The sequence below is a fragment of the Nuphar pumila genome, chromosome 5 (assembly GCF_984573655.1).
Source record: "Nuphar pumila chromosome 5, dmNupPumi1.hap1.1, whole genome shotgun sequence".
Classification (NCBI taxonomy): Eukaryota; Viridiplantae; Streptophyta; class Magnoliopsida; order Nymphaeales; family Nymphaeaceae; genus Nuphar; species Nuphar pumila.
The window spans coordinates 109,283,741-109,309,107 of NC_143253.1; the positions used below are offsets into that span (position 1 = coordinate 109,283,741).

The 25,367-nt window shown below is 38.4% G+C and overlaps 1 protein-coding gene across 2 annotated transcripts in view; it reads left to right on the forward strand.

Moving 5' to 3' along the window:
* The window catches only part of LOC149838074 (serine/threonine-protein kinase CTR1-like), a 75,225-nt gene that overhangs the window by 43,534 nt on the left and 6,324 nt on the right, over positions 1–25,367 (forward strand). For both annotated transcript variants that reach the window (XM_090006353.1, XM_090006354.1), the window contains exons 10-12: positions 15,063–15,163; positions 15,264–15,348; positions 15,483–15,581. In XM_090006353.1, the coding sequence (XP_089862479.1) occupies positions 15,063–15,163; positions 15,264–15,348; positions 15,483–15,581 (285 nt within the window). The remainder of the gene's footprint in view (positions 1–15,062; positions 15,164–15,263; positions 15,349–15,482; positions 15,582–25,367) is intronic.

Sequence of the window (25,367 nt, forward strand, 5' to 3'; positions counted from 1 at the left end):
GAATAAGTGAAGGTCATTCAGGACAAAAAGTCTGTTAGAAATAGCGAGGACAACAAACAACGTTGTGATTATGATAAAATAAAGAAAACTCCACCCAATAATCCAGAACAAGCTAAAGGAATAGCACGTCGTGTCTATCAGTTGTGACTAAACAAGTATGAAGTAGTGAACATACACTCTAATTGTCTTAGGTTAAGACTTTTCTGTTATTTAGTATGTTTTCGCCATCAAAAGAATCATGTATGAATTTTTGTCGAGACCGACGTTTAGCTCCAAACTTCTCTTAGAAACTCATTGTGTGTTGTCCTGATCCTTACATGTTGGGAGCTCGCACACATACGTGCAACCTTGTTGATACCAATTCTCTCAGACTACGATCTCTATGGGAATCCTGCAATGAAATTTCGAGGACGAAATTCTTTTTAGGGGGAAAGGATGTAATACCCGCAATTTTTATCAGAAAAATAAACTTAGATTTTTAAGTCATTGAGGTGATTCAAGAATATTTTATTGTTTTAATTATTTATTCGTAATTGGATCTTGGATAACCTATTTGGATCTTCAATGTTGGATCCCAAATATCCTGTCTAGAACTCCGATATTCCATTCGGATCTTAGATATCAGACCACGAACCTTAAATTGCATATTTAATAATGGATTTCAGTCAAATGGATTGGATCTTTGGTATTGGATCCTCCATATCAGGGTCATATTGGATAGTGGATCCAGGACAAATGGAGTTGATCCACGATGTTAAAACCGGATTTTAGTGAGGAAAATTTCAATATCGGATCTATAACACTTTCATGGGATCCGTAGTAGCTTATGCGAAGTTTAGACCCACAATATTTCTTTTGGATCCTGGACATCGGAGAGGTAAAAAGGGTAGGGAACCAATTAAAATTTACTTGGATCCGTTATAAGCCACGTGGAAACCACAATAGTGTAATCTGGATCCACAGTTCCAAATCATATGATCAAAATTTTGGATCCATGGATCCAGATTTAGTAAGGGGACTTGCGAAGCCGAATGGACTTTGGATCCATAATAAGTTGGTAGGGATCCATAATAATGTAACTGAATCCACTGAATTTTATTAGAGTTACATTTTAAAAACTTAAATATCTAATAAGTTAAACGTTTTAAAATGGGTCCGGATCCTCTGGTGGACCCGGACATGCCCAAACCTGGACCCAGCTGTGATGGGTCGCGGGTCACGGGTTCGGTCAAACCAAACCCGCAACAGTGGTGCGCTAAAAAGGTAAAAACACACACACATACATTTGGACCCGGGTCGGCTCCGGATCCGACCCGGATCTGCCAACCCGTTAGGGTTAAAAACTCGCATGGCCAGGGGGTTCTTTTAAAATTTCCCCTGCGCCACTCTCCCTCTTCCTATTTCTGCTGGGGTTTCCTGATCAACGCCCTCCCGCACCCTTAAAATCACGCAAGGGTGAGGGAAGGCCTTCACCCCTGCACTCTTTGGCCTCTCGCTCACCGATGGCCTAAGCCAACACCCTAGCTTCCCCTCCCGTTCCTTTCCAGCCGCCAACAGCAATCGCTGCCATTTCCCCTTCACTCGTGTACTCTTCTTATCTCTCTCTTTCACGATTCAAGGAAGAGACTCTGCGAAGTCATGGCTGATCGATAGTCGCGGCAATGCCAACAGGGTCATCGTCGTCGGAAGGCCTTCCGACCACCTGCTGTTCGGTCACCGGTCACCTCCTGTCGCCAGCCATCTCCAGTCGTCAGCGACAACTCTTCCGCCGGAAAAGGTAGGGTCTGTACACTTTTCTTGTTCGGGGTTGATTGGATCCGGGTGTGGTTTGGGTTAATCAAGAAAGAAAGCCTGTTTAGATGTATCGGAGTTTGGGGTTTCTCGTGTGTAACCCTAATTAAAAGAAGGGTGGGAGTTATGGTTGCCGGAAAACTCGAGTTTGTCAATTAGGTATTCCAGCTGACATTTTGAACTGTAGGGACCATCCGTTGCCATAGATCTTTTTCGACAGACTGGGTATCCCGGTTACCCTGCATTCCATTGGTTAGGTTGCAAGAAATTCAAATCAACTGGTTTATGTTTTTTTTTTGGGGGGGTTCTGTAGATGTTGCCTACGGGAAAACCCTGTTTCATACATAATATGATCTGGTCTTCGGTTGTATTTCGGATATTTACTTTAAAATATGTTACAATCGTGAGTGTGTATTTTTTTGTAAATAGCTTCTTTTTTTCATATATTTTGTTTACGAATCCTGCTAAATTCTTTGTTAAGTTATCGATAATAACGGAATCTGGATTTTTGGTTCTAGTAAACTACAACTCAGTCGATTTTTGTAACTGCATTAGTCTGCATAATGTTAAATAATTGATAGTTTGATTTGGGTAATTTCGGTAACTGTTCCTAGCAAAAAAAAAATGTGCATACTTTCTTGGGTAATACTCCTGATCTGAGTAGTTGGCATTAGATGCATAAATTGTCATTCTGATAATGCTTGAACCCTGAATAGGATATTCATTATTACCGGATGATTTTCAATTAAGCTGTTCAGATATGTTCCTTTTGAATCACTCTACTTATACATATACCTATATCTATATATATAAAAAAAATTAACTAAATATATATATATATATATATATATATATTTACACATATCGGAATAAAGACTGACCTGTGAAGTCTGAGTGAGCATTCAATATTTACTAAAATGTTTGTGCATGCATCTGTAGGTGCTTATGAGTCTGATGATCATCATGTATGCTATAACTTTGTATTTTGAAGGCCTGACCAACTTATAGATTTTATTTTAAATGTTCCGTACAATGATAGTGAACATGCCATTTGGTTAATTAGGTTTATGCTAATGACAATACTGCGAGATCTTGACGCGAATGCTGGCATGTTTCTTGTTTTGTCATCTTTGCCCAAGAAAGAACAAACTTCAACACTTGAAAGATAATATAGGTTGAATTTTAAGAAAATAAAAGTATTTTGGTTGATTTACATATTTGGTGTAATGGACCATCTTCTATCTGCAAGTTAAATGGGACATCTTGAATTCTGTGTAACACAGGTTGTAGTAAGTTCAATCCTTAGCAATTGACATATATAATGATTACATGTTATATTATTTATGTTCAAATTATGAATCGGATCCACATAACTTATAGTTCTGTTAAAGTAGCAAATCTTTAAGTGTATGATAGTCTAAAGATGTTATATTATTTTGACGGTTTTAATACTTGAGTAATACGTAATTTTGTGGATTGCTATTAAGTCGGATTTTCCTATTATTTTGTGGGCTGTGATCAGATCCTTGTGATCATGTATAAGCTTATACAGTTGTATGCATGATGTGTGAAATTAAATATGTTGCAGTCTCATAAGCTTCTGTCTCATCGTTTAAAGTATGTTGGCTGCGATTTGTTTTAGTGGAACCCATATGCCTTCTCAGAGTAAAACTGATTCAGTCTTGTGCTTCTCAGTGATGTTTGAGATACATTCTCTAGTATGTCTTGTTCAGTTGATATTGAAAATTTGGTGTTCAACTACATAGTAACTTGTATATTCAGTTGATAGTTAGTTGCATATTAAGCTGCATAATTTATGATGTTCAATTGCATATTACTTAAAATGTTCCAATGCCTATTATATGTATATCATCTAGAAGATTCATATGGCCATTAAGATGCTTATTCTTCAATGTCCATACGCTTGTTAAACTGTATATTTTTCTGAAGTACTATTGCCTAACACTACATAATTGCTGAAAGTATCAAATGCCAACTAAGTTGTATATCTTGTGGAATGTTCAAATGAGAGTGTGTTGGGAGAAATGTATATAGTTGTATTACCAAATCTCTAGGACTATAGTGCATGCTCAGTAAAGGACACCAACAGTGTCTTTGCTTGTTGGCGGAGTTTTTAATACATGCCACCCTGTGTTGGGATGTCACAAGTCAAAACCTAATGGTACGTGATGGCAATTTGCTAATGAAGAATAAATAAATAATAATAAGGATGATGAATGAGGAACTGAAAACCGAACCTATGGGTCGGTTTGTTGTGGACATATGAATGTCAAGCCAGTGTGTTGAGGGTCATGCATAGACCATCGAAGTTATGATGTGAATCCACATAAAAATGAAAAGATAATATTGTTGTCCGATTGGTTTAAAGGCACCGGGGGCATTCGTGCTTGACTGGTTTAAAGACACCAGAGCACTTTGAGTGGGTTATGCAATCAATACGACAAAGGATGGGAACTGTTCTATACCCCTTGGTAAAATGACTAAGATTGGGAATTCTACTGCGATGATAGTAGAAAGAATTTGGGGAAATGCCCCATACTTCGGGAAAATAATTAAATGAAAAGATTAACCCACTCAGATTCGGGCTTACCTTGGAGAGGGTAGGTGGTACAAAACTCTGGGGACATGTGTTTAGTTTCGAGCGTAAAGCGACTCGTTGGTCCCAGTCCTCAGAGTTGGGGGACCCGGACTACCAAATGTGTCCTAGGTGGTAGCTCCATGTTCTTCTGCAGAAGTTAGATATGCATCCTGTTTTTGGTTTTGGCCTTTGGGAGGTTCTCTCGGTCATTGACCGCTCCCTTAGGATTTTCAGTCTCAGTTAGAATGTTCGGGTTAATAAAATACCCTTGAATAATATATCTCCGAACGTTCTCTTCTGTGATGGTTTCCTTGGCCCGTGTGTACCCGCGGGATAAGATAATATAAACACTATTTAGAATAGTTAGGTATCACAGTGAGTGGATTTATTAAAGGGACATTTGCATATTCTTTCAGCATGCTCTATATTTTGAAATTGAAATGAACTGAAATCCTGAAATGGGTAAATATGAGATGATTGAACTATGACATGAAAATTATGTATGTTATTGTTATTGTTGTTGCATACTTACCTCACTTGCTTATTAATGTTGCGTACCATGTTCTACCTGCCCATGTGAATGACTGTTGATTTCTGTTGTTGCTTTACGTGCTATTGTATATACTAAAAAAATTTACATTTGACACCCACATCACATACTAGACTCATGATGTACCTGCATTAAGAGTTACAGTCTTCCTACTTAGACGTGGTAGTCTAATTCCAATCAATTTACTATTTTTCAGGTAAAGAATAGGGTTTATGAGCGGCTGCGGGATGAGGCATCGAATCGAGATTTTTGGATTTATTGTTCCAGGGATCGCTTGAGTGTATTGTAAATTTTAACTGTTACTCTGATGATTTTCATTAATATTGAAATGAAATAAATGTCTTGGGTTTTCTCTCCACCGTAATGTCTCGAAATGCTTAACCTTATTTTATTTCTTGTTTCCGTTATAATTAAAAAAAAAAAATCTTCAAATTTTGGGTTAAAATTTCGGGGTGTTACAGTTTGTGCTAGTACTACCCGTCTCATAACCGGCGTGGGAGACTTTACGAGACCAATGAGGGTACTACCATGAACTGGACTCAGGAAGCATCAGGGCCTTTTTCCTTTTTCAGTCGTCCATAGACTCATCAGGAACGTTCGTATGGGTCATTTTTGTAGGATCCTCATCGAATATGATGTTTTGCATCATATGGGGTGACATCTCGTACGTGGGGTTCTCCAGAGGTAGTTCATCTGAGATGGATTGAATTTTGGATTTATAGGCTTTAGATCGGGTATACATTATACTCCAAACAATTGATTCAAAGAGGTCCAAACAAATAATCGAGAGATTTTCAAAACAATTGGGCACCCTAGAAAGGTTTATCCACTGATCAACGAGGTATCTCTAGGTTATAGGGTTTTAAGGCTCCCTTCCGGATCCACACCGATATACTTCAACTAACAATTGAAGGGTTCTAGTGTGGAGAATCCGGCTCTAATGGTACTGCCATCGATATACCCCATTTGACAACTGAAAGGTACTAGTGGGGGGATCCGAGGATCCTAATGAATAGGACAAGAGATTTTTAAAATTCGTAATAAACAAAGGGACTCTTTTTCTAAGAGGGAAGAAGATAAAAATGAGGAGCATACAATGGAATCAAATAGTGTCTCATACAAAGCCCTAACTTGCTGGAGGTTATGTTTTTTTATTTTCTAGGTGAGCATGCAAGTCTCCTGCGAGGCTCTAAAATTATGAGAAAAACCTAAGCCTAATGTTGATGCATGAATCTAATGCAAAAGTAACCTATATAGGGGATAAAACAAATTAAACAGACAAAAAAGAAGCATAATAAGACTGTAGACACGAGACTCTGCGAACGATGCTGCCTGTTAGTGGATGGCAAAACTTACAGATGCGAGGGTCTGCAGATGACAGAATCTGCAGACACGTGGATCTGCAGACGGTACTGCCTGTCAGTGGACGACAGAACCTGCAGACGCGAAGGTTTGCGAACGACATCGCCTATTAGTGGAGGACAGGACCTCCAGACGCAGACAACACTCTGCCTGTAAGTGGATGGCAGAACTTGCAGACGTGAGGGTCTACGGACGACACTACCTATCAGCGAATGACGTTATCAGTCACCAGACGGCCAAACTTGCAGATGTTGGGTCTGCAGAACGGCCAAATGCAATCGGACGATGCTGTCTAACAAGACTTGTCGGCAAACGTTATCGGACGACGAAGTCTGGATGGCTAAAGACCGGTGGACGGCCAAATCTCACTGGACGACAAAACTGGGATTGTTGTTTGATAGAGACAGGAAACCCGAAAAACAAATTTTTCAAGATTTTTCCATAATGCAATGCTAGCTATAAAAGGATTAAGAAAAGGTAGGGCATCCCATTTCATTCGCCAAAAAGCTTGTTGATGAATAAATTTGAACATTGGGAAGATGGAACTTACTTGAATTTGTTGAAATCGTAGGACAAACTTTGACCATCCTTCGCCTGATGGGAAGGTAAACACGGGGCAAGTTTTCTCAATCTTCCTAACGTTTTCAAACTCAAGGGTTTGTTTTATCGTTCAAGCTCGTTCTTCTGTCCATTAACACCTTCGAGTAGGTATGTGTGCTCTTTAATGGCTTCTAGACAACATACTGATAGGATTGAAGTAGACGTGTTCTTGCAAGGCCAGCACGTAGGTATGAGATTTCTAGATAATTTTCAGATATAAGGGTGAGACCCTAAGTCACAGGGACTCGACAAAACAGGTGCCGCACCCGCGTCGACGCGACGCGGGTGCGGTCAACAGGACCCTGGGTGCGGTCAATGCACTCAGGATCATTTTTTTCCACTGTTTTGGCGTTAAAAAAAAAATCTTCGATGAAAAGGAGGATTAGGGCAAATTTTTTTTTTGCCCTAATCTCTCCTCTCCTCTCCCCCTGAGTTCGAGCTCTCTCCTATTGACGCCCCAGCTCCACCTCCCAGGCTCCTCCTCTCGGCTCCTCCTCTCCTTTCGCACGTATGTACCCTCTCTCACTCTCTTCTTGGGTCGGCAGGGGAGGGGCCGAGCACCCCCTTCCCTTCTCGCTCTCTTGTTGGGTCGACAGGGAAGGGGCCAAGCCCCCCCCCCCCCCCCCCTCGGTCTCTTGTTGGGTCGGCAGGGGAGGGGCTGAGCCCCCCCCCCCCCCCCCCCCCCCGCTCCCTCTATTTTCGACACAGGAGGGGCCGAGCCCCCCCCTATGGCTCTCTTTTTGTGTCGGCATCCCCCCTCTGGCTCTCTTTTTGGGTCGGCATGGGAGGGGCTGAGCGCCCCCCTCCCCCTCCTCGCTCTCTTGTTGGGTCGGCATGGTAGGGGCTGAGCCCCCCCTCTGCTCCTTCTGTTTTCGGCAGGGGAGGGGCCGAGCCCCCCTCGCTCTCGCTCTCTTCTTGGGTTGGCAGGGGAGGGGCTGAGCCCCCCCCTTCTCTTTGTATTTTCGACAAGGGGAGGGGGTCGAGTATAATTGATTTGAAAATTTTAATGTATTTTTTTTTGTGTTTTCAGGATAAAAATGACGGATAAAGGGAAATGACTTGCATTATCCTCATCCCAACATGTGAGTTCTGCTGCTAGTTTTGCTGATAGTTGCAGTGGGATTGATGATGTGGGGCCACTATGGGTACATGTAGATAAACTTGCAAAAACTGGAGAAGGAGGTGGTGGAAACAAGAGATTTCGATGCAAGCTCTGCGAAAGAGATTTTGTTGGGTCTTACACAAGAGTGAAGGCTCATTTGTTGAAGATACCAGGACATGGCATTTCAGCTTGCAGAAAAGTTGATGAGGCAATGCGAAGACAATATAAGAAAATACAAGAAGAATATGAGAAGAGAAAGGCAATGGCCGATTCTTCTGCAGTCAGTGTGCCATTTGCAAGCCACCAAGAAGATGCTGAAAAAAGAAAAGAAAAGTCAATGTAGGAGGTAGAGGAACGATACAAGCAACATTCAATACATATGGAAGAGAAGAATTGGATAGAAAAGTTGTGAGGTATTTTTATTCTGGTTCACTCTCATTTAATGCAGCTAGAAATCCTTATTGGAAGGATTTAGTAACATCCTTGGCAAATTATAATTTGAGTGGTTATGTGCCTCCAAGTTCAGAAAAAATACGAACCACACTTCTTGCAGAAGAGAGGGCAAATGTGGAGAGGTTGCTAGAGATTAAAAAATATTCATGGGAGCAAAATAGAGTTTCTATTGTATCTGATGGATGGACATATATTCAAAGGCGTCCATTAATCAATTTCATTGCTTGTTCGCTTAGTGACCCAATATTCTTGAAAGCAGTTGATGCATCTGTGGAATATAAAAGTGCAGAGTATTTGAAGGGATTGTTTATAGAAGTGATAAAAGAAGTGGGTGATCAGAAAGTGGTACAAATCATTACAGACATCGCTCCAGTTTGTAAAAGTGCAACGTTGAGTTTGGAGAGTGAGTACCCTCATATTTTTTGGACTCCCTGTGTAGCACACAACTTAAATCTAGCCCTAAAGAGCATCTGCAACCCCAAAGAAGAAGAAAATTCACAAGCATATGCTTTATGTTCATGGATTGAAGATTTAGAAAGAAATGTTAAAAACATTAGGAATTTTGTTGTTAACCACCATCGTGTTAATGCTATATTTAATAGGCATTCTGATTTGAAATTGTTGAAGGTCGCTGAAACACATTTTGCGTCCATCATTGTGATGATGAAGATGATTAAAAGAGTGAAGAATGCTTTGATTAACATGGTGACTGATGAAAATTGAACATTCTATAGTGCTGATGATGATATCAAGGCTCAAGAAATTAAAAAATTCATTCTTGATGATGAGTTTTGGGACAGAGTGATATACTTCCTTCAATTTACGCAACCTATTTGAGAAATGTTAAGAGAAGTTGATAAGGATGAGCTCATGCTTCACAAAGTTTATGAAATGTGGGATAATATGATTGAAAAAATACAAGCTATAGTTTTCAAGCATGAAGAAAAAAATCCTGCATTGGATGATTCAGATTTTTTTAATCATATTCATTTAATTTTAGTCAGAAGATGGGATAAGAGCAACACTCCTTTGCATTGCATGTCACATTCTTTTAATCCAAAATATTATGCAAATAAGTGGTGGGCTAGTGGTATTGGTCGTGTCCCTCCAAATTTAGACCCAGAGCTATCAAGACATAGAAATATGTGTATGACAAGACTTTTTCCAGAAGTATATCTTCTATATCAAGTTACACAAGAGTTTGAAAAATTTTCATCGTCGAGATTATATGGACCGACATTATTCGCGAGAGAAGAAGATAATATAGATCCTATCACATGGTGGTCAACATTTGGATCAGAAACACCTCTTCTCCAACGTCTTGCATTAAGATTGTTATCGCAGTCTGCTAGTTCATCTTGTTGTGAAAGAAATTGGAGCACATATTCTCAAATCCACAACATGAAGAGAAACAAACTCACCAGCAAGCGTGCAGAGGATTTAGTATATGTTCATTCAAATCTTCAATTACTTTGGTGAAGCAATTATGAATACAAGTACTAATTTGCTCTCTTAGTTATTTGATTATTTCTTAGTTTTCATTTAAATATACTTGTATTGTATTTATCATTTTCAAATTGGGTTTATAACGCAGACAATGAACATCCAAATTTTGGGATGTAAACCCAAAAGAGTGTGACTTCGAGGGAGAACATGATTTCAACATAACAAACATGGATTTAACTGAGCTCAGTATTCCTTCTAATGATGCATTTGATGATGAAGAAAAAAATTATTAACATCCATTATTTCATCAGGATATACTTTGGTATGTAATTTAGTTCTTTTGTACTTTACTTATTTGATTGATATTTAGGTCGATTTATGTAATTGCTTTACTTATTTGATTGATAATTTGATATTTAGGTTGATATATTGCATGCATGATGAATCGTATTATGACAATGTTAAATGTTAAACTGTTAAAACTTCAAAATTATATATATATATATTTACATTTTTGCCCCTGTCGCACCTCCGCACCCGGGTTTTTTGGAAGTGCCGCATCCCCTCACCCGCACCCATGTGACATAGGTGAGACCCTATTTATAGAGTTCAACACACTCATTCGGAAGAGTTTTTCCCATACAAAAACTCGTCCAAAGAAGAGTCCCTCCACACTGGGAGATGTACTAGGTAGTTGGAATCGGATAGGGATAAGTCGGGCTTATCCACGCATGTTCGGTATAGCGGACAATACACCTTGTTTTTTCGTCTAGCAGCAAATGATGTTCTTGGTTTTGCCATCTAGTAATGGACGACGGTGCTTGTTTTGTCGTCCTGTGAGAGGGGACTCGATTCTTGTACCTGCACACTTATCTTGAAAAGCATTAGTGTTTGGACATCCTAAAATTTTTGATGTCTATAATGATTTAACTAGACACACTTGGATATACTTAAGCATTAATCTGAAGTCTTTTTCTCCTTTTAAAATTTTTATAAGTTGGTTAAAAATAAGTCTGAAAATGAAATCTACTTTGTACTGATTCGGGGGAAATTTTTTTATCAAATGATTTTAAAGATTATCTTAATCTTCATGGCATCATATCTTGTTTTCACACACTACAACAAAATGGTTTAGCAAAAAAAAAAACATAGACACATCATTTAAACTTCAATAAACTTGCTTATTGCTAGTCATGTGCCTAAGATTTTTTTGGGCAGGAGCTGTCTTAGGAGTTATTTATCTTATAAAAAGAATGTCATTATTCTCTTTACAAAATATTTCACCTATTGAAAAACTTTTTAAACTCTCTCCTGACTATGCTAGATTACGAATCTTTGGTTGCAAATGTTTTGTATTAACCAACAAAAATGATAAGTTTTCTCCTAGAGCTATTTTTTGTGCCCTTTTTGGTTATGTTGACAACCAAAAGGTATATCAATGTTATGATCTTAAGACTGAAAAATTATATATTTCTAGAAATGTAACCTTTTTGAAAAAAAAAATCTCTAATAAAGATAAAGCTAAAGAAGTAACTGAGTACTCATTTTTATTTGATCTCAGTTCCAACTTACAACCAAGATATTGATGATTATGATTGTGAATATGATTTTGAAAATGTTATTGAATCAAGAGATAGTGAGTCTCTTGATGAAGTACCTCATGATGATCAAACATGTATATAATACTCTAGATGGGGACATCCAAAACCTTCGTGTGCACTTGAAAAATTCTCTAATTTAGGTGAAGAAAAACTGTGAACTAGGAAATCATCTAGAGTTTAAAGCCTCCATCAAAATTTATATCATATGACTCTTTTTCGTCTAAATATCAAACATGCATAGCCTTAATTCACTCATATGTATAACCCTCATCCTATGTTTAAGCTAAAGAATACTCCGAATGGGTTAAAACCATGAGGGTAAAACTAGATGCATTAGAAAATGCTCAAATTTGGCCTATTCAAGATCTTTCAAAGGAAAAGAAACCCATAGGTTGTAGGTGGGTATATAAGATAAAAACCAAGAGTGATGGGACCCTTGAGAGATACAAAGTTAGGCTAGTTGCCAAAGGATATACATAATATGACATATATTATGAAGAAACCTTTGCACCCATTACTCGCATGACCTAAGTTAGAACCCTCATTGCAATTGCTTTAATTAAAAATTGATTCATATATCAAATTGATGTTAAATATGCCTTTTTAAATGAAAATCTTATCAAAGAAGTGTACATGGAGGTGCCCCCAGGTATAAGTATACCTCAAGGGAAGGCTTTTAGCTTGCATAAGGCATTGTATGGTTTGAAACAAGTTCTTAAAGCTTGGTATAATAGATTTAACAATGTTATGCTTGATATTGGCTTTAGATCCTGTGTGACTGATATGACTTTGTTTGTTAAGAATGGTGATGCAGATATTATCATTCTGCTTCTCTATTTTGATGATATAATAATCACTGGAGGAGATAAACATGAATTTCAACATATTAAAGATATTCTTAAAACTAGTTTTGAAGTGATTGATTTGGGTTTTCTATGATATTTTATAGGGATAAAGTTGCTTATTTTTCTAGAGGGTATTTATTATCTCAGTATAAGTTTGCTTCTGATATTGTTCATAGGTCTGGTATATTAGATGGCAAGAAGGTTGACACTCTTGAAGTAACAAATGTCAAATTAAAAATTGATGATGTGGAGCCGCTAGATGATACTGATTGGGGAGATGATCTTAATAGTAAACACCCAACCACGGGTTTTTTGTGTTTTCTTAGGTGAATCGTTGATCTCGTAGAGGTGCAAAAAGAACAACAAAAGATCTCTCTCCTCAACTGAAGTTTAGTACCGGGTCATGGCTACTACCACAATGAAGGTGGTCTAGCTGGAAAGATTGTTGGTTGATATGAGAATCAAGATTCTAGGAGTTTCAAAGATGTGTTGTGACAACAAAAGTGTTATAAAAATTGTCAGCAAAAATACTTTTCACGAAAGAACGAAGCACATTGAGATGGACTGCCATTATGTTCGAAAGAAATATCTTCAAAGAACCATTGGTCTGCCTTATGTCACATCTGAGTACCAACTGACGGAATTTTTTACCAAACCTCTCTTTGCTCTTAGGTTTCACTTCCTTTTAGGTAAACTTTCGGTCATCATACCATAAAGTTTGAGGGGGAGTGTTAAATTGTATATATATGCATATATATTATGTATATATATATTAATATATTTATTGTACATAAATATATATACGTAATATATTTGGGGACAAGTCAAACTGGTTTGACTTGATCTCAACGGCTAGAATTTTAGCCGTTGGAAGGTCTCTCCCATTTTTTGTGCTCTCTCTCTCTCTCTCTTCTCCCTATTATGTATAAATAGGGGTGTTCCCTCTTGTTATGTATGTTTTTTTGCACACTTGTTTCATTGAATAAAATATATTTTTATATTGTGTGCTTTCTTGTGTGCCCCCTTGGTGGCATTTATGAGTATGTTCCTTGGAGAACACTTTTGTGATTATCTACTCAAGTTGGTAGACTTTTGGTTCATAATTGAAGACTCTTTGCATCTTTACATGAATCCACCAATTTTTGGCTTTGTTATGGCTGGAAGCCAGTAGTGCATATTACTGATCTAATGAGCTCAAGTATATTTTGGGGGAGTGATGTGTGCATGCATGTTGGTGTCAGGTTGACGACCTTCTCTGGATATAGAGAAATATATGCTCTAGAAATTGACAATCTAGGACATTGTTCATGGTTCCTAGGTAGTGTAATGACCATATGAAGAGGAACCATTAACCATGGTTTTTATCTTCTGCCACCAAATCGAGTTTGTCTAACATGATTGTTTATTGATTATCTTAGCATGCACATCTTGGCTTCCTTCTACTATGACAGCAAACTTTATTCATATTTTACATAGATTAAGTTCATTAAGTTAGTCTTAGCATACAAAGCTTGATGTGACTTCTCAATATATCCTTGAATTACTTATCATGGAACTGATATGTTTGCCTTTGGGCGTCTGGATTCTTGACTTCTTTACAAAGTCCGCCAGAGCTATTGATGACTTCCCCTTCTTTATTGTCAGCTACAAGGCTACACTCAGATGGTTCATTTTTTTTCCTTTTTATTTTTTATTTTTTAACAAAGCGTATTTTCTCTTGGCTGCATTTGTTATTCCGTGTAATTTACTTCTATGTGTCACCTTTATTATTAAGTAGAGCTGTATCTCTTGTCAGTCTGCTCTTCATTCAAACGAATGCATGGATTCAATGTCTTTTCCATAGCTCATTCTTTGAATCTGAGTTTTTCATCAAATGTAGTCAAGTTCCCAAAGATCCCATTTTATTTGGATAGAATCGTTGGAACTAGAGAGGACCTCAGTGCACTGGAGTTGTTGGGTCATAGATCTCTGAATGAACCCTTTGTAGTAGGGTGACAAGCATTCCAGGCACAAATTCCATAAAAAATGTTTTCAAAATTGAGAAAGCGACTTTTCTACAAAACTCCACAAGAAGCACAAAAAACAATTTCAAACTACCCACATTTCAAAGATACTTTGGCATTTTTACCCAAAAATCAATTTTTCACCATATTTGGCATAGAAAACATCCTCCAAATATTTGTGCCAAGAACTAGAGTTTTCAAGTATAGAGCTGATTTGGTTTACCATTCGTTTGGAGTGTCACTTGTCATTTCGGTCTTTGTTGCACGTGGTTTACCATTGTTGGAAGTATCTCTATGGCACTTCCCATACCAGTGATATGGCAAATATTGATGGAAGTGTTTCGATGGTTCTTCCACATCGATCTCTTTGTGTGTCTTTCGCTCAGCTGAATTTAAATCAAGAACTGATTTTGCTATCGGTTGTACATCATTTACCTTTTTTGTTTTCCAGGACTAATTTAATAGTTGTGTCAAAATTACTCACTGTTTATTCTGACTATTACAATAAGCTTTTTTATGATTTGATTTAATACTATAATTTGTGGTTATTTGATGTCAAAATTGTTCGCATCCATCATCTGCTTGCGCATGAATTTTTTTGGTTCATTGCCAGAATATACTAAGTAGTATGCATTTTCCTTCAATGGGTAGAAGACGACCCCTCTTCCTCTTCTCCCTAACATTTGTCACTTTATATGACTACCTGACAGGTTGCAATTATGAAGTGTCTGCGACATCCAAATATTGTTCTTTTCATGGGTGCTGTAACCCAGCCCCCAAACTTATCTATCGTCACAGAATTTTTGTCAAGGTTCTCCCTCCTCACAAATGTTTTATCAGTTCTGACAAGGAATGCAACAAGGGAAATCTAGTTTTGCAATGAGATTATTTGGTTGTCTTTTTCACTGCAGGGGCAGTTTGTACAAGCTTATACATAGACCTGGTGTGAAGGACTCACTGGATGAGAGACGTCGACTCAATATGGCATATGATGTGGTTGGTTGGCTCTTCATTTTTCTTTTGTGCAAATAATATATTGCATGTCAATTGCTCCAAGATAAATTGCTTAATTGACCTTTTTTGCCATTTGCTTTTAGCTCTGAAATGCATGTCTTTAATTGTTTTTGTAGGCCAAGGGGATGAATTATCTGCATCGCCACAGTCCTCCCATTGTGCATCGAGATTTGAAGTCCCCAAATCTCTTGGTGGATAAGAAATGGACAGTGAAGGTATTCACAGAACCCCTGAAAATAACACTTATTGTGAAATATTCTATTTACGATGTCACAATGCTGCTGTTTTATGCCTGATTGCATTGTTGTACACAAAAAATGAAATTACACATAACTAGCAGAATTTACATTCTTTTCTCTCTCGTCTTTTATTTTTTAAACATTTTGATTATTTCAATATTATAGGGTTTTGCCTCAACTCTTTTTAGCATTGATAAACCTCATTTTGATGCTCTTTTAAACCAAAGGAAAAAAAGGAGGCTATGTCTGATGCCACAGATTTGTGTTATTCTACTACTATACTTTTACAATAAAAGATAAGAAGAAGATTGTAAACATATGAAGGGAGTACTATTGTTGTTATATACAAATTATCTTAATTAAAGAATATTTTAGGGATGTTAATATACCTTGCTGAAAAAGGAAATTGCCGAGGCACACCATAGTTAACTGGTTGCATTTAAATTTGTGCATTTTGTTTCCTATGACAAACTCAAACTTTTAGGGATCAGATGAGATAGCCAGATAGAAAAATTTTCAAAATCAAGTTTATATTAGATATCACATTATCAAGTATATATATATATATATATATATATTCAAAATCTTCTAGTGCTATGGGTTTGAGGTGAGATGGGACAAGTTGGTCTTGAGCAATGGGCCCATTTGACCTCTCATTAAGATTGATGGGTTAGAGTTTCTTCCTATTTGCTGTACAGTTGTCATTTTTTTTGTTTATCTCATCAGCACATTTTTCTTACCCTCTCAAGCTGTTAAAATATATGTATCATTATATATATAATACACCATAATACCTGATAGGGGTATTATGGTCATTTCACACAGTACCCAATAGGGGTACTTGTTTCTTTTCCTTTTTTTATTTTTTGTATTTATTTTATTTTTGTTTTTTTATTTTCATTTTTTAAGCCACATAAAAGGGGCCCACCATAGAATCGTTGGGGGCTCCCAATGACTCTATGGGAGCCCCCTTTTGGCTCATCTTTTGAGGCCCTTGTGGCCTCCCTTCCTCTCTTCTTCTTCTTGTATAAATAGGGGTGAACCCCTTTGTAATATGCATTCTTGAGAGCTCTCTCTCTCTTTCAATAAAGAGACTTTTATATTTTGTGTTGTGTTGTCCCTTTGTGGACTTGGCTATTGTCTCTTTTGTTTTGTCTATTGTAGGACATTGTAAGTGCTTATAGCACTCTTTGTATTTCCGCATATCTCATTACATGGTATCAGAGCCACTCGGTTCTTAGAGAAAAAAGCGTGGTACGTATACTTCTCATCTCTTGTCTCCCGTCTCTCACTTCTTGGAGGCATTATGGAAGCAAAAATCGACCTATCCTTCAAACTCAATGGAAAGAACTACATGATGTGGGCTTTCGCTATGGAGAACAACCTCAAAGGTAAGAAACTTTGGGGGTATGTTATGGGTTCCATTTCGGAACCTAAATTGGAGCTCACAAAGACCGAAGGTGGCCAAGAAAAGGCTCTTGAAGGAGATGCTCGCCTCAAAGCCATTGAAAATCACCAAAAAGAAGTTGAAGATTGGAAAAGCAATCACGCAAAAATCCTTGCTTGGTTCATGAACAATGTCAAACTCAAGGTATGTGCTAATATAACTAAATTTCGCCGGGCAAACGAGGCTTGGTTTTTTATGAAGGGTATGTATACCCAAAAGGATCTTGCAAGAGCATATTTCTTACAAGAAAAAATTAGAACCACCAAACAAGGTGATTCGAGTATTCAAGACTACTATAGTGCTTTAAACTCATTATGAGATGAGTTGGCTCTTTTAGAGCCAAAATGGGTTGATATGAAAGATGTCGAATTGAGACAAAAGCAAATGGAACAAGATCAATTGTTCCAATTCTTATTTGGGCTACGTCTCGAATTTGAGCAAGTGAGGTCATCACTTCTCCATAGATCCATCTTTCCTCCAATAGAGGATGCTATTGTCGAAATCACTCAAGAAGAAACAAGACTTGGCATGAGTAAGAATGTTGATGAAGTGCTTGCGTTTCCAAACCCGACAATAATGTAAAAACCTATTAACCCCCCCCCCCCCACTTTGGAAAACAAGGAAACTACAATGGAGGAAGAAAAATGATTGTATGTTATCATTGCTATGAGCCGGGTCATATTAAACCCGCTTGCTCAAAGCTCAATGGAACTTTCAAGCCTAAGGTGGCCTCTCTTGAAGAATCTACCACGAAAGAAGATGAAGGCAAGAATGGTGACCTCAAAGAAACCCTTGGTCAAATATCCATGGCTCTTCAACAAATCCTTAAAGCTACTTCCTCTACATCGGGTGCGGCCATTGTGTCTACATCATCACCCGGTACGTATTTTTGGATCTTAGACTCCGGAACATCTTTTCATATGACCCCTCATGAGAATGTCTTAGTCGATGTTTGCACCAATTTAAAAGGCTCTTGTGTTTCTACGACCGATGGAACTTTTTTGAAAATCTTTAGTATTGAAACTCTAAACTCAAAAAATTCTAAAAATGTTTTTGTTCCAAAAGTTAGAGTTGTCCAAAACTAAATTTAAACCTTTTTTCGGTCTCCCAAATTGCCGACCATGGCTGTGAAATATCTTTCTCATCTAATGGATACTTTGTGCAGGATCTCCGGTCCGGGAAGCGGATTGGGCAAGGCCATAGGAAGGGGGACCTCTACTATATGGATCATCTAAACCTTCCTACAAACTATTTTTGTTCTTGTGTCCAAGAAAAAAATATTGAAGCTTGGCATAAAAGGCTTGGTCATCCAAGCTATTCAAAAATGTATCTTTTTCCGTTTGGAAACAAATTTTATAAGGAAAAAGACATTAATTGCAAAGATTGTATTTTTGAAAAAATGAAGTCTATTCCTTTTCCAACTAGAACTTTTCTCTCTTCAAGACCCTTTGAATTGATGTACTCGAATGTTTGGGGACCATCTCCGGTTATGTCTAAAGGGGGTTACTCTTACTATGTCACTTTCATCAATGACTTTACTCGATATGTTTGGATCTATTTCCTTAGTCATAAATCAGAAGTGTTTTCCTTCTTCAAAGAATTTCATATAAAAATTCAAAACCAATTTCAAAGTAATATATCTACTTTGAGAACCGATTCCGGTGGTGAATACTTATCTAATGAATTCCAAAATTATTTAACTCAAAATGGAATTTGTCACCAAAGATCATGTCCTAGAACTCCACAACAAAACGGACTAGTAGAAAGAAAGCATAGGCATATCATAAAAATCGGTAGAACATTGCTTGTCTCTAAAAATATTTTAAAATTTTTTTGGGCTGAAGCCGCCTTAACCTCAACATACCTAATCAATAGAATGCCTTCCTCAAAATTAAAGAACGTCTCTCCTTATGAAAAACTTTTTAAATTCTCTTCGGATTTTAATCGTCTTCGTATTTTTGGTTGTAAATGCTGCATTCTCTTGCATAAGAGAGATAAGTGTTAAAATATAGTTTGCGTATGGATCTGGATCCAGATCCATACACATGTTAAATGAAACACATGCACAATACAGTTTCATTAATGACATTCTTGTAATACCTCTGAAATTAAAAGACTCATTGTTTATCTGTTCTTTTTTATAAAGCTTAGGGTTTGGAGGTCAAGCCTGTGTGCGCCGCCCCAGCCATTGTGCATCTCCTTCTCTCTCTCTACTTTCCTGTGCAAGCTGAACCACACACACACCCATACGAAATCTCATATGGTATCAGAGCTGAGGTTGCAGAATCCTATCAGAGGCATGTTCAGCGAGATCTGAAGAAACAAATTTTGGTTCATCTTTTCCCTTATTTATTCTCCTCTCCGAACCCTTCTATGCAACTCATTCTTTTCTGCTAGTTTTCGTTCATCATCTGTCTATCTTCTTAACGTGATACCAATCCCATCTTCGTCTCGGTCCCAGAACTAAACAGGTTCGTAAACTTCTGCTGCTCAGTTTTTTTTTTGTTGTGAATGTTATGTACATATTGATTCATCTCTGTGAAATAAGTTTCAGGACAAGGCCGTCAAGTGCAGATTTGTTGGGTATGCGGATGAATACAAAGGTTATCGATGCTATGACCCTACTACAAAACGTATTAGGACCTCCAGAAATGTTGTTTTTGATAAATGAAATTTTCAGGTCAATGACTCTGCAGCGTTGCCATCTTGAGAATTAGAGGTATATGATGAGCGCAGATCTTTTTGCTAATACAGGATAAACATGTTAGATAAATTGTCCTTCCTTCGGCTTGAGTAGGGAGTTGAATGACTCACAGATGCATGTTGAATTATCTCCAGTTGAGCCACCCCCAGTAGAACGCTTCTCTGGTCAGATATACACTAGACGGGACAAAAATACAGAGCCGAGGAATGTGGAAAGCATCGCCAATGATCTGGCTCAAAGGCCGTCACACATTAGGCATCCTATTCAACGATGGGTGAGTTATGAGACCTTTTTCCTTGATTTCCAGTTGTTTATGTCTCAACTCACAAAACAGGATGAACCCACTTGTTTTAATCAAGCTCTTCAATCCCGTCATTGGATTAAAGCTATGAATGAAGAAATGGAAGCACTTCATGAACGCCAGACTTGGGAAATAGTTCCTCGGCCAGAAGGAAAGAATGTAGTTGACTCAAAATGGGTTTATAAAACAAAGTATAAGCCTGAAGAAAGTATTGACAGATATAAGGCGCGACTTGTTGCTCGAGGATTCACACAACAATATGGTGAGGACTATGATGAAACTTTTAGTCCGGTAGTCAAAATGGGTACTATTCGTGTCATCATATCCCTAATAGTCGATCGAGGATAGAGCCTTAGCCAGATGGATGTTAAAAATGCATTTTTGCATGGAACTTTAAAGGAAGAAGTGTATATGGAGCAACCTCCTGGTTATGCTGAGAAGGATCCTACTACCTGGGTGTGCAAACTAAGAAAATCTCTGTATGGGTTGAAATCAGAGTTACCAGTCAAAGAAGCGAGAAGCGGGAGCGGGAAGCGATACGGGAAGCGGGAGCGGGAAGCGAGGCACTTTTAAAAATTTAGGAAGTGGGGAAGCGTGGGACCACTTAGAAGAAAATTTCAAACAGTCTCGAAAGCGAACCAGAAGCGTCCTAGGAAGCGAACCGGAAGCGAGGGAGAAGCGAAAAAAATGAAAAAATGGGGAAACGTGGGGGAAGCGTGCTTCCCATAAATGGGAAGCGCGCTTCCCAAAAAAGTGGGATGCTTCCCCTCACGCTTCGGAAGCGTGACGTTTCGGGCTTCTGAAGCGCGCTTCGGGGAAGCGTGCTTCCCCTTTTGCCTAGGCGCTTCCGGTAACTCTGGTTGAAACAGGCGTCCCGTTCTTGGTTTGAAAGTTTCTCTATGCAAATTCAAAGTTATGGTTTTAGAAGATGCTCTCTAGATCACTCACTCTTTATTTACCAAAAGGCAGACATTGTTATACTTCTTATATATGTTGATGACATTGTGATCACTGGGAGCTCAGATAATCATATGGAAGACGTGAAGCAGTTTTTAATGAAAACTTTCAAGATGAAAGATTTAGGGGAGTTGAGGTACTTTCTTGGTGTGGAAGTTGACAGACAACAAGATACATTGACACTCATGCAACAAAAATACACTCTTGACCTTCTGGAAAGAGCCGGAATGACGAATTGCAAACCAGTCAGCACTCCTAGTGTATTACATCAAAGGCTGAGCTCTGAAGATGGTCATCTTTGTGTCAACCCTACAACGTATAGAAGTCTTGTGGGGATGTTACAATACTTGACCTTTACCAGACCTGATATAGTTTATGCTGTCAATCAGGTATCCCAGTTTATGCATGCTCCAACGGAGGGTCATATAGAAGTTGTGAAGCGCATTCTACGCTATTTAAAAGGAACTATAGGAGACAGACTTGTTTATCGCAAGAACGATAATCTGCATAGAGGACATGAACTCATCACTTATATAGACGCAGATTGGGCAGGGGATCCAAATGAGAGACGATCTGTCTCTAGATATTGTGTATATATTGAACACAATTTAGTGTCCTGGAGCAGCAGAAAACAAAAGGCAGTGGCACAATCGAGTGCAGAGGCTGAATACAGGTCGATGGCTGCAGGCACGGCAGAAGCTACATGGATTAGACACTTATTGAGTGATCTTGAGGAGACAATTATTCGATCATTTCTTCTATGTGACAATCAAAGCGCAATAAACATTGCATATAATCCTATCCAGCATAGCAGAACGAAGCACATTGAGATTGATCAACATTTTATAAGGCAGAAAGTCGAGATGAAGGAGATAGAACTACGTCATGTTCGAACAGAAGATCAAGTGGCAGACCTGTTTACCAAGGAGTTAACAAGACGTCAATTTTGGCTATTGAAGAGCAAGTTGTACATGCTCTAAAATCACGTACAACTTGAGGGAGGGTGTTAAAATATAGTTTGCGTATGGATCTAGATCCAGATCCATACGCATGTTAAATGAAACACATGCACAATATAGTTTCATTAATGGCATTCTTGTAATAGCTCTGAAATTAAAAGACTCATTGTATATCTGTTCTTTTTTATAAAGCTTAGGGTTTGGAGGTCGAGCCTGTGTGCGCCGCCCCAGCCATTGTGCATCTCCTCTCTCTCTACTTTTCTGTGCAAGCTGAACCACACACACACCCATACAAAATCTCATAATAAGTTTTCTCCAAAGGCAATTGAATGTGTTTTTCTAGGCTATGGGGAAAATAAAAAAGGCTATAGGTGTTTTTATTTCGAAAATGACAAACTATATGTTTCAAAAGATGTAACTTTTTTAGAAGATGAGAATGGTTTTGAAAAAATAGAAAAATCAAATGAAAGCGATTATATGTTTTTACATGATCTTATTGATGACATAAGTGATGATTTTATGAATCATCTTGAAAGCATAGAAGTGAAAGAAGGAGACCCTAATCGATAGTGAGAGAAGAGAAGAGAGGGAGAGAGAGATTCCAGATGAAGGAGGGTTCAGTCCATCGTGACTGCCCTCTCATTCTATTTAAAATAAAATGTAAAACACTAGGGTACGAAAATACCCCTTTACAAAATGTTATTTTACAACACATGGACTGGATTTGGACCCGATCCATTACATAAATGGATCGGGTCAGACATACACAATGAAGATAACGATGCCTTCTTTTCAGCCTCCCTCAAGTTGTGCATGGTGTTGGACCATGAACAACTTGTTCTTCAAAAACCAAAATCTATCCTTTGTCAACCCTTTAGTGAGGATATCAGCAACTTGTTCTTTAGTTGACACATACATGGGCTCAATCTCTTTGTCTTCAACCTTTTTCCTAATAAAATGTTGATCTATTTCAATGTGCTTTGCTCGACTATGGTGAATGGGATTGAATGACATGTTGATGGCACTTTGATTGTCACACAGCAACAGTGACCGAGCAATCGGCTCTCCCATTTCAGTCAGAAGATGTCTTATCCACGTACCCTCGGCCGTGGCAGTGGCCATTGATCTGTATTCAGCCTCAGTGCTCGATCTAGCAACCGCCTTTTGTTTTCTACTGCTCCAGGATACCAAGTTTGTCCCAATGAAGCTGCAGTAACCGGATACTGATCGTCATTCGTCTGGATCACCCGCCCAATCAGCATCAGCATAAGTAACAATCTCATGGCCCCCGCCTGGATCTAATTCTTCCTTGCCTTTGTATACCAGCCCATCACCCACTGTACCCTTTAGGTAGCGAAGTATACGTTTGACTGCCTCCATATGTGACACACGAGGTTCATGCATAAACTGGGATACCTGATTAACTGAATATACTATGTCGGGTCTAGTAAAAGTCAGGTATTGCAACATGCCAACTAAACTGCGATACTTAGTGGGATCTCCATATATATCCCCTTCTTGTGAACTCAATTTCTGATGAATGACACTTAGAGTTGTTAACGGCTTACAATCTGTCATGCCTGCTCTGCCGAGAATGTCCAGCGTATATTTGTGTTGAGTAAGGGTAAGTGTATCATTCTTGTTATCAACTTCTACCCCAAGAAAATATCACAGCTCTCCCAAATCTTTCATCTTAAATCTCTGATTTAATAACTTCTTCACCTGCTCAATGTGGCTTTTACTATTCCCTGTGATGATGATATCATCAACATATATCAACAGAAGAGTAGTAACTCCTTGTTCATTGTGAATGAATAATGAGTGATCCAGAAGAGACCTAGAGAAGCCATGCCGTTGTATTTCTAGAGAAAAACTGTCGAACCAGGAACGAGAAGCTTGTTTCAAACCATAGAGTGCTCTCTTTAATTTGCATACATATTTTTTGGCGTCTCGTTCTGCATATCCAGTGGGTTGTTCCATGTAGACCTCTTCTTTTAAATCCCCGTGCAAAAAAGCATTTTTTACATCCAGCTGGCTCAATGTCCATCCATGTTTAATGGCTAGACTCAACACAATACGAATAGTCCCCATCTTGACTACAGGACTAAAAGTTTCATCAAAGTCTTGGCCTTCCTCTTGTGTGAATCCCTTGGCTACCAGTCGAGCCTTGTACCTTTCGATGCTCCCATCTGGTTTATATTTTATCTTGTACACCCATTTTGACCCAACGACATTTCTGTTCAGTGGTCTAGGCACAATCTCCCATGTGCCACATTCATGTAAGGCCTCTATTTCTTCATTCATTGCTTCTACCCATCTTCTAGAGCTCGCAGCTTGATAGAACATAAGAGGCTCATCCTCTTTACTTATGGATGTCAAGAATAACTGAAAATCCATTGAAATTTTTTTATAACTTACCCACCTGTCAAGTGGATGTCGAATCCGTGAAGATCTTCTGATATCCATTTGCTGCGAAACGGATGATCCAGATGGATCCGTGTTCGAACAAGAAATGAATGAGGGCTCTTTCTCTCGCCGAGTGTACACAATTCCCTTATACCTTGTTGGCTCCAAGTCATATGTGACAGTTTCCTCCGTTTGAGTCTCATTGGCTGAATCCTCATGTGGCTCATTCTGACTGCAATTTTCTGGACATTCTACTGTACCATTGGAGAAGAGTTCTGAATTTAACCATGGGTAGTATACCTCAATGTTGGAGCTTGAGTTATCAGTATCCACCATAGTTGAATTATTATCCTGATCAGCAAAGTTCATTTCATCGAAAATAACATTCCTTGATACTTTGACACGCTTACTCAGGGGATCATAACACCTGTACCCTTTGTAATCTTCGGCATATCCTATAAACCTGCATTTCAAAGCTTTATCTTGGAACTTGTGCCTGAGTGAGCTATCAATGTGCACATAACAAACAGACCCAAACACACGTAATTCATGATAATCAGGTTGTATGCCAAAAAGAGAGAAGTATGGTGACTTATTTTCTAAGATATTCATGGGCAAGCGATTTATCACATGAACTGTGGAGTGGAAGGCCTCAGTCCATAATGATGTAGGGAGATTGCTCCCATGCATCATGCTCATTGCAGTCTCAACAATATGTCGATGCTTCCTCTCAGCAATCCCATTTTGTTGAGGTGTATGAGGGCAAGACACTCTTCTCTTTATCCCATTATGTTGAAGAAAATTAACAAAATGTAGGAAATCACAGATCAAGAGATTAAATGTAGGAAAAACAGCAGGAAAACAACAGGGATTAAACCACGGATCGAAAGAGGATCGAATTTTCACAAAGGAAAGGGGGAACCTGATTTCACAAAGAAAGGTATAAGCACACTGATGAAAGAAATCACAGATTGATGCTGTGATTCTT